Source organism: Perca fluviatilis, chromosome 5, assembly GCF_010015445.1.
Source record: "Perca fluviatilis chromosome 5, GENO_Pfluv_1.0, whole genome shotgun sequence".
In the NCBI taxonomy this organism is placed as follows: domain Eukaryota; kingdom Metazoa; phylum Chordata; class Actinopteri; order Perciformes; family Percidae; genus Perca; species Perca fluviatilis.
The window spans coordinates 8,271,140-8,281,946 of record NC_053116.1 but is presented as its reverse complement, the minus strand read 5'-3'; the positions used below and the strand labels follow the sequence as shown (position 1 = coordinate 8,281,946).

At 39.2% G+C, this 10,807-nt stretch overlaps 1 protein-coding gene across 1 annotated transcript; it reads right to left on the bottom strand.

Annotated features, from left to right (window-relative positions):
- Positions 1 to 1,400: 1,400 nt before the first annotated feature.
- r3hdml (R3H domain containing-like) lies at positions 1,401 to 9,301 on the bottom strand. Its single transcript, XM_039799480.1, has 6 exons — positions 9,150 to 9,301; positions 7,216 to 7,506; positions 5,376 to 5,494; positions 4,681 to 4,783; positions 3,444 to 3,559; positions 1,401 to 1,696 (listed from the first exon to the last, which is right to left on the bottom strand). Exons 1-6 carry the CDS (start codon positions 9,153 to 9,155, stop codon positions 1,564 to 1,566), a joined length of 768 nt encoding a protein of 255 aa, XP_039655414.1. The 5' UTR covers positions 9,156 to 9,301; the 3' UTR covers positions 1,401 to 1,563.
- Between the last annotated feature and the right edge of the window lie 1,506 nt (positions 9,302 to 10,807).

The window sequence follows — 10,807 nt, the reverse complement described above, 5'->3', positions numbered from 1 at the left end:
ATCTCTGCAGGGTAAATCCAGACAGCTAGCTAGACTATCTGTCCAATCTGAGTTTTCTGTTGCACGACAAAAAAAAAAAACTTTTGAACGTGCACGTTCCACCAAAACAAGTTGCGCCCCGAGGCTATTTTGCAGAGGCACCATGGCTCTGTCCGGCGCATAGCACCTCCCAAGACGATTGTGATTGGTTTAAAGAAATGCCAATAAACCAGAGCACGTTTTTCTCCCATCCCAGAATGCTGTGTGGACTAGTTATTAGTTATTTATATTCTTAAACATTTTTTCATATAATAGGTCTTTCAGAGATACAGTTCATATTCCAAGTCACTGCAACTGCCTGAATACATGGTGACGTTTGGATGAACAAGAATACAGTGTCACAAACTGGCTAAAGGTGTAACAAAAGCGCCTGAGTCCCTTTCTGTTCCTGGGCCTTTAGCAGGAGTGATAGCAAGGGGTTGCTGCAGTAGAGTGCAGAGAAATGGGGAGAGCAATGCTGTGTGGACTCGCCAGGGTCTGGCAATGCAAGACTACAGTATACATAAACCCCTGAACTTTACAGAAATGAAGAGTAAGCTGCCAAATAAACTAAGCTGTCATTAAAGTCACCAAAGTGCTGAGCTCTGGTGCTCTTTACACTTTTGTTTGTTAGGAACTTTGTTTTCCGGTTGAAAATAGTTTCCATATCTAATATTATACATGTTTTCTGAGAGTGTGTGTGTGTGTGTGTGTGTGTGTGTGTGTGTGTGTGTGTGTGTGTGTGTGTGTGTGTGTGTGTGTGTGTGTGTGTGTGTGTGTGTGTGTGTGTGTGTGTATTGGTTGGAGGCCCACCTGATTTCATCATATTTTCGACCATAAAAGCTGCATTAGCCTCCGGTTTTATGGCACAGAAAGTCTCCGAGGGGTAAATGGAGAGATGTAATGAGGGGAAAGGCAGGACAGAAAATGTCCTGCAGCAGCAGTGAGTAAACACAAAGTAGTGAAGGGCGGATTATACATATGGATGAAACCATATATATGGATGATACCGCGTTATCGGTCATTTATAACTTCATTAATGTTTAGTCACGGCAAAGCGTGAATTAAAACGTATTCACTGGACTGATTTGACACTGAAAATATGAATTTAGCTTAGAAAGAGATTTAATAACACATCCAAGGTTATAGTAAATATAATCTGTACAAAAAAAGTGCTTAATTTTTTGGTCAATGCCTCTCAAAGTCACTCAAACCAACAAATTCATCAATAAAAAAAAAAGTGCAAAAACTCTCTGTAGATGTCTTCAAGAAGTATAAAAGTATGAAAGAAAAGGACTTCTTTTGTTTTCAATATTATTTTGTTAGTAACCAACAGCGATAAAAATAGAAACACTTATACCACTACCTTAACGTGTGTAAAACATTCATTAATTAAGATTTCATTCGAACATAGTGGTAACTGGACAGCTGCATCATTTTCTTATGCAGCCTTCGTGTTGGTAAAACTTGACTTTACATGGAATATGACTTTGTATTGTTTTCTCGGTCTAACATTAAAAACACATTCAAAAACCCCGTGTTGTGTTAATTTCTTGCGAGTCTTTTGGGCTTCCTGTTTGGTGAGCATTGGTTTCTCCAGCAGGAGCCGCCGTAGCTGGACGGACAGACGGAACAGGGCTTACCGCTCTTATAGGGAGCCTCTCCCACCCAGTTTCCCCTGAAACACAAATGAACATAATGTTAGCTATAAGGTACTGTTGGCCTTTTAGGTTTGACGCGTTCAGGACCAATACCTATTAAAGCAGGGATCTTCAACAGGGGGTCCGGGGCCCCTAGGGGGTCCTCAAAGGGTGGCCTCCAAATTATTGTTCATTTTTTTTAAAGTTTTTTTCAAAAATTAAGAAGTCTTAACATGAATCCAACATATTATTAGCAAATATAAAGCCACACTGCTTACTGGTCTATAGGTAAAGGTAGTCACTAAGTTAGCCATCCACAGATACAGTTCATCCTAAGGATTCACTGGGCCACATGTATGTTTACCATCAAAACATGATTTATAAAATAATGGCAACAGTTATTAGGCTATTTTAATAGCTTAGTATTCTATGCATAAAAAAGGTATGTATAAAGGCTTTAGGCTTACCTACAAGATATTGTAGGCCCAGTTTAATATACAACTTCATTTTAGACAATATATGGAGTAGGGGGACCCTGCTTTGTCTCTTTCAGTTAAGGGGTCCTTGGCTTAAAAAACGTTGAAGACCCCTGTATTAAAGGATAAGACAGCACAAAAACCCATAAAACAACCACATTCTCACTGCCAACACGTCAAACACGACGCTTGGTCAGAACCCCTTTGCGTCATTTTTTTTTTTTTAACACTGGGAATGCCTTTGGCGTCATTTTTCAACATGCTTGGTGAGGATCCTTTGGCATAATTAGTTACTTAGTTAGGGTTAGGAACAGATCATGTGTGGGGTTAAAGGTGTTATGTTTAAAGTGACACACGGGACACAAACAGGACATGAACCCCGGTCTCGGGGGGTGAAAGTCCTGTGTCCGTTTGACCCATCCACCAACCCAACCTGCCTCATAATACGGAGCTTTGGTCTATTATGGCGTAGCACTGTATCCCTTTAAAGGTCCCATGACATGGTGCTCTTTGGATGCTTTTATATAGACCTTAGTGGTCCTCTAATACTGTATCTGAAGTCTCTTTCCCAAAATTCAGCTTTGGTGCAGGACTACAGCCACTATAGCCAGTCCTACAATGAGCTTTCCTTAGGATGTACCATTTCTGTGTCTATAGCTATTGAGGAGGAGAGAGGGAGGGGGCAAGGTGGAGGGTGGGGGGTGTGGCCTTGACCAACTGCCACTTTTCTCGTTTGAAAGCCATGATGTCTCTCTCTCATGGGTGGGCCAAATTCTCTGGGCGGGCAAAGCAGAGAAAGGGGAGGTAACCTTGCTTGTTATGACCTCATAAGCAGATTCCAAAACGGCTCATCTGAGCTTTCATTTTCTTAAAGGCAGAGCAGGATACCCAGGGCTCGGTTTACACCTATCACCATTTCTAGCCACTGGGGGACCATAGACAGGCTGGGGGAATGCATATTGATGTTAAAAAACCTCATAAAGTGAAATTTTCATGCCATGGGACCTTTAATATTACCTCATCTAACAGCGCCACGGCCGAGCAGCTGCTCTGCCATGGGTGTATACCAAGACTCCTATTGGATAGCTCCTGGCTTGAACCGAAAGTTGTTCTGGCCCTCCTTCGTAAGTGCCGTCTCAAAGCGAGGAGCGAGCATCGAGGAGGGATCTCAGAGGAGCTATGAGCGAGGTTACACGAGAGCAGCCTTCCCGAGAAGCCCTGCAGCTGAAAGCCGTTGCTAACTCCGCCCATTCAACAGAATAAATGTATTTTTCCCAAAAGTCAAACCCTTCCTTTAAGCTCTTCTTACTTTATAGAGTAGTTGCAGACCAGCAGCGTGGCCTCCCTCCAGGTGCTCCCGAACACGTACATGTTAGAGCACTTCCTGACGGCACATCCCACTCTGTTGGTGCTCGCCCACACCATCTGAGGGGAAACACAAAACACATTGTAATGATTACATTTATAAATTGAAATTTTACATATGTTCACCATACACAAAAAAATAAACTCAACTGATGTCATGCTCCCATGAAGGCTTTAAGCAGATTTGCCAGCTCATCCTTTGTTAGGGACTGTACAGAAATGATTGAGGTGGGTTTAGGGGGCTGGATCTTAGATTAATCAATGAAAAACGATTAATATTTCCTTTGGACCCTCCCCCCAATATCTCAAAACAAGATATTTATGTCAAACGTGGGTGAATGTTTTCAGTCCGTCTCCATTCATAGCTACAAAAAAGGTTGTACAGCCAATGAATGAGTGACCTGGGCTCAGGCTGCAGCTCTTTGGGTGCTGATGATTCGGGCACCTTAACATTTTTGCCCCTCCTCTGGATTTCAAATACTCAAAATACATTTGATCTGATGACACAGTAGTCTGATACGCTTAAGGCCCGCAATTTGTGAATTTGTTTTGTAGCTACAGAGAAATGATTGTTATCCTCTCTGCTGTATATTATCAATACCACACGTCTACAAGCTGCTAATCTAATTGATGTCTTTATTTATTTTACAAAATATATCACAAGAAAAGAATGAAATATACAAAAGAATTTTTTTTTATAAAACTGGGATGAGATAAAGGTGCAAAATACCCTCCACATTTTTTCTCAAAAATGTCAGGCCATCCTCCCTTCAGCAATATATATATATATATACACACATAAATATACAACCCCCCCGCCCCCTTGTCTTTTCTGCATCCCAATCTCCACACCCTAATAATTGCCATACAGTCCCTAAATAAAATAATCATGGAATGATGAAGACATGAGGTGATTCTTTGCCATCTTCCTGATCTGTTTTGGGGTAAACAGACACCGATGGTCTTCAGTGTTCAGGGCACTTTTGAACTCTGTTCATATTCATGTGAATGTAATTTTTAGGAGAGAGGGTTTATTTAATACCGTATGGTAGTTACAGCATCCTACAGAAGCAAAACATGAGTATAGACGTATTTAATTGGGAACTCTAAACTCCCTTTGAACGCCGAAAAATGAACAAATCCATCTGGAACCAGTCCTCAGTCCAAAAGAGAAACTCTACCTGAGTGTAGTGAGAGCACACCGATCCGCTGCATCTGTTCGGGAAGGAGAAGTGATGCCTCTCCTCGTACCACGACTGGACCAGATCAGTGATGGACTGGTACCTGTCACCAGTGGTGGAAGAAGTAGTCAGTAAAAGTACTATTACCACACTGTAAACATAGTCCTGCGTTGAAAAATTTTCCTTAAGTAAAAGTATGTAAGTATCATCAGGAAAATGTACTTAAAGTATTAAAAGTACTCGATGCAGAAAAACCCTCCCATTTTAGAAAGTGTAAAAGCTCCAAACAGTTATGTGTTTAATGGTCTAATCATTTCAGCTGGACGTGTAGGCCCTTATATTGTTGGCTAGTTTACTTTATAAAAAACGAGATTTTATGAACTACATGTGTTTTGTGTGCAAAAATCTTGATGTGTAAAGTAACTAAAGCTGTCAGGTGAATGTAGTAGATTTAAAAGTACAATATTTCTCTCTGACTTCTACTGTAGAAGTAGAAAGTGCCATGAAAAGAAAAGACTCAAGTAAAGTACCTCAACATTTATACTTAAGTACAGTACTAAATGTACTTAGTTATATTCTACCACTGCCTGTCACATCCAAACGCACACGGTTTTATCCTTATATAACCTGTATTTAGTGGATATTAAGACCCATCAGCATCGAGAGCCGATTCTCTGCGAGGAGCTCTGCACTACCTTCCTGAAGTGACTGACAGGTTCTGTCCCATGTATCTCATGACTCCTGTCGGACCGTGATCCCAAACGCATCGTGAAGCCCAGGAGTCGGCTGACTCAGCGAGTCCCTCATCCCAGAGCTGGAGAGAGGGGGGGAAAAAAGCGAGAGAAGCAGGTGTCATTTCACTCTGTTCTGTAAGAAAAGCAAAAACTAAAATCGACTCGGCTGTTGGACTTAGAATAGACTAAAACATACATCTGCTTACTGCTGTCTTTGAAGCTTTTTGTACCACAAAATGAGCAAGAACGTGTTGTTTTGTGTTACTTGCAGTATCAAGGTACCCTGGAGTTCTCACGAGAGCCCAATTTGAATTTGCTCAGTGAGTCACTCTGGCATTCCAGTAATGATGCTTATTAACTATTCCCTTGTAGCCGAGCTGCACCAATCACATCGGTGTATCTGATATAGGCGGGCCAGAGGCGAGCTAAACAGATGACGAGAGAGCTTGGACGTCGAAGTCATTAGTAAAAATGGCAAGATGGCTACGGATGAACACCAGTTGTTTGAAACGGCTTTGGCCGCTACAATGAACGAGTTAGACTTGACTTTTTATCTAAAAGAGGAACAGAAGACGGCGCTGAAATTGTTCCTTTGCAAGAAGGACGTTTTTGCTGTTTTGCCGACCTGATACAGCAAGAGTTTAATCTACCAGTTAGCTCCAATGGCAGCTAAGCGTATGGGGCTTAGTTGTGATTGGTCGTAGTGTTATCCAATTGCGTGCAGTGAGATTTTCAAATGCATGCTTGGTGCCGCCCCTCGAGTTGGGCCATTTTCATTACTCATTGCCAGACCCTTAATCTTTCGGATTTGGGTCTGGATTTCCAGGCTAGTATCAAGGTGAGTTTGGATGCAGAATACATTGTAAGCATCTGTGGGATCAACTGTTGGTTCTGTTTTGTTCCTTTTTTCACTTGAGATTGGCTGTGCTTCCTCATTTGTTGGGGTCAGATTCAATAATAATAATAATAATAATAATAATAATAATAATAATAATAATAATAACTACACTATTAAATCGACTACTACAAACAATAATAATACTTGTAAAAAAATATATTTCTGAACTCATTAAGACCCACTGTGTATAAAAGGTATTGACTTGGCTTTCACATTTAATGGTCACAAAATACATTAATGACCATAAAGTGTTGATATTAAACTTAAATTAAAGTAAGAAAATCTTATATCTTTTATATGTTATGAGCTTTGCATGAAAATATATATCCCCAATAGTCATCAAAAAGTCATTTACAAAGAAATAAAATGAACAGTATGTTATCCTACAGTACATAGTGACGGTAATAATTAATTAGTTAAGTTACATTATGTATTAATAAACTAAATAATGGACAAAAAAAAAAAAAAGTACCATCAACACCAATTACAGATACAGAGCATTTGCAGTAACTGTATTTAACCATGTGTACATGAATAATGCTGCAGCTGTAAAGGTGGAGCTCAATTAATAATATTTGCCTACACAATGTAGTGGAGTAGAAGTGTAAAGTAGCATAAAATGGACATAGTTAAGTAAAGCCAAGGGCGTAACTTTGGGTTCAACTTTTGGGGCGGGGGGTTAGGTTTGAGATCTCCACTTTTAAGCGAAATTTTAATTTTGAGCGTCAAACAATTTGTGCCTTTTCTGCATCAATTTATGTAGCAAATGTTTTTAATTATGTACAGGTATTTTTAAATTAGGCCTATGAGTAAAGGACAAGTACCTTAAAAATGTTACTTGAGTAAATGTACTAAGTCCCATTCCATGACTGGTCCCTGGTCTGGTTCCCAGAGTTTCCTCACCATGAACTCCATATTAGCGGCGGGGGGGAAGACCTGAGAGCGGACTCGGTTGTGGTAATCCAGCAGAGCGTTAATCTCTCTGGATGAAATGGCTCTTTTCCGTCTGCTGGCAGCTCCAGTGGGCATCCTGAAGTCTGACCGCGTCTCAGCTCCAGCCCGGGTCATGTTGAGCGGCTCTGCTGCTGCTGCTGCTGCTGCTGCTGCCATGTGGGGCATCAGCCACAGGGTGGCAGCCAACAGGAGCTGAACACAGGCAGCACTCATCGGAGGCCAGCACCTCCCTGCACCACTCTGGGGAACAGACAGGGTTCAGCTGAAACACTCCCTAGGAACACGCATTTCCTGGGTTAAAATCTCTTCCCCCCCCCCCCGGGAAGCAAACTCCACTCCCTGGCTGGAAAGTCCTGTGTTTTATGACCCACCCATCCACCCCAACCTTATCCTTCCGCTCATTTTAGATGGAAAATATTGAAACAGGTGGTTAATTACCATGATATATTAAAGAATAATGACAAATCTTGGAATATGAATGCATTACATTTCACCAGACCTGCATATAGGCTACTGCTTATGGTATTTGAATCCTTTATGTGAGAGGTTGGGGCTGCCATGTGAGCCATTTCTGTGCTAAATTCAGCTCATATTAGATGGAAACTATTAAAACAGGTGGTTAATTAACTTGACATTAAAAGAAGAATGACAAATCTTGGAATATGAATGCATTACATTTCACCTGCTGACAAAACAACATGTCAGTCAAGTCACATAGTACTGTACAGTGGCACTCATAAGTTTATGAACCCATGCTAAAGTTGACTAAAAAGAGGAATAAAAAAAAAATCTTGGAACTCTTTTGGAAAATGATCTTAATGCCTTAATTCAAAAAATGAGGAAAAATCCAACCTTTAAGGACACCACTTCCACCACTTCCACCACTTCCCCCCCCCCCTATTATCGTAAATAGATAGATCTCATACCTAGAGATTGGCATGGTTTTATTTCAGTTAGCCTAATAGCTGTTTTGATTTGCATTGAGAGATGATTTTATGGAAAGTACCCCATGCCAATCTCTAGGTATGGTGAAGGGCATGTGTTGATGTGGGGGGGCTATTTTAATTCCAAAGGCCAAGGGAACTTTATCAGGATGCATAGTATCCTGGATCCATATGAAATAACCGGCCTTTAAAAGTAAAAATCTGCCTGCCTCTATGGGAATTTAACATAGGGGTGTACTTACTTATGCGTATTTTAAGGAAGAACATTTATTTATTTAAAATATATTATTCATTCACAAAGAAAATTGGTGTCCTTAAAGGTTGGATTTTTCCTCATTTTTTTAATTAAGGCATTAAGATCAATTTCCAAAAGATGATTTTTTTATTCCTCTTTTTAGTCAACGTTCATAAACTTATGAGTGCCACTGTATTTAAAGGATTAGATGGGATGACATGATTAATGGGATTCATCTTTCTGATCATTGAAATTTCCTTTTAACCCTCTTCTGCACACTTTTGTTTTTTAAAGGATATTACACCCAATTCTTTCACTAGTCAGTAATTGTCCACAGATTTCATTACAGACAATGAAAAGTAATGGACTTTCCAATATAATATTAATTTTAATTAATAAGTATGGTGGCAAAACTCTCCTAAATAAATGTGGATAGTAAATTCTAATGAATCAACCAACACCGTTTTCATTGATATTCCCCAGAGTACACAAAAAAAAACATGGCTGGGGAAAATAAATAGAACAGAGATATCGTTTTTTTGCAAATGAACCCTTACTGTTAAGAAAAAATAAAAGAACACAATGAGGGTGACGTTATAACATGCAGTCACAATCTCCAAGAAAAACATTTAACGTGTGCAGTCAATCAGTAAGACAGCACATTTTGTTACATAAAAAAAGAGAAGAAAAGCTGAGTCTCATACCTTCATCAGTGGATCCTTTCACAGAGAGAAGCAGAGGAGATCCTCACTTCAACATCAGTCTTTGCACACGAGCCAAAGTCCTGTGTGGCAGAGAGTTTTAACTGGCTAACAAAAAACCCTCCTGTAGGCTTCTTCTTCTTCTTCTTCTTCTTCTTCTTCTTCTTCTTCTTCTTCTTCTTCTTCTTCTGTCATACAGTCTGTCTCTTTCTCTCCACTGGAGGGAAAATCACAACTACAGGAAATTGCCTTTCAGAACAGAAGTCATGAAATATTTTCATTGTTTACACTGTAAAAAAAAAAAAAAACGTAAAAAAAACCTGTCAAGTGACTGGCAGCAGCGGCTGCCAAAGAAAAAACGTAAAATGAATGTAAAACACCCTAATTCAAATAAATGGCAATGCATTTAGTCATATTCATTCAAGGTTTTTGGAGCAAAACACTGTTATTTTACAGATTTTATTTTGGCATAATACTTAAAATAACAGTTGGGATGTTAATTTACATATAATGTCCATAATTATACAGACTTTGTTGTTATTTTCTGTAAAATTAGGATTTTTTTTTTTAGAGGGTCAATGTCAAGGTCATGTCTGATTTGTTGTATCAAAGAAATGTACACTTTACTTTATCGCCCGCCTATTAATCTTAATCTTAATCTCACTTTATAAACACGATGAATTGTAAACATGATGTGTGTATAATGATGTGTGTATAATGTAGATTAAAAGGACATTTTAATTGTTTAGTAATGTACAGTATTTTCAACATTTCCTATAATGACATATTTTATATAACTACATCTGTATTATATTATATTGTTTAAGGTTCAGCTTTGTTGCATTTTTATAATACAGGAATGCACAATGAAACGCAACTGCAGCCCCCTCCACACACAAATGTGTTTAAACAGATATTCTTTTTTTTTTGGGGATAGACAGGACAGCTGCAGGGAGAGAGAGGGGAAGACATGTAAATGGCCAAAGGTCGGAGTCAAACCCTGAGCCGCTGCGTTGAGGACTTCCACCTGCATATGGGCACCCGCTCTACCAGGTGAGCTATCCAGGCACCCAGATATTTAAATAACAGAATAAAACAACCAAATAGGCAATAGAATACAACTATATATATATATATATATATATATATATATATATATATATATATATAGAGAGAGAGAGAGAGAGAGAGAGAGAGAGAAGGAATAAAAAGGCAAACTTAAATCATATTCACAAGGACATTCACATACATACACAAACAATATGGAATAATATGAAGAAAAAAAACAAGTGCAATATCAGTGTAATACGAGTTAAAGTGCAAACAAAATTGGTTATAGTGACGCTAATGCAAAAGTATAGTAATGTCAAGAATTGTCATTCATAATCTGTTTATATAGCAGCATCCAGTTATGGATGTTTTTACATGAGGAGTTATAGTTGTTGACAACTACATTAATAAACAATTAACCAGACCTTTATGTAGGCTCACTGCTTATGACTGAATGCTAAATAGGGAGATGGTTTATTTTTTTTTAATAAAGTGTTACCAGATGTCTTGATCTTAAAGGGAATTTAGGACACTGCATTTGAATCCTTTATTTGAGAGGTTGGGGCTGCCTACAGGAGCATATGTTTTGGCTTCTCGCCTGACCTCCCTGG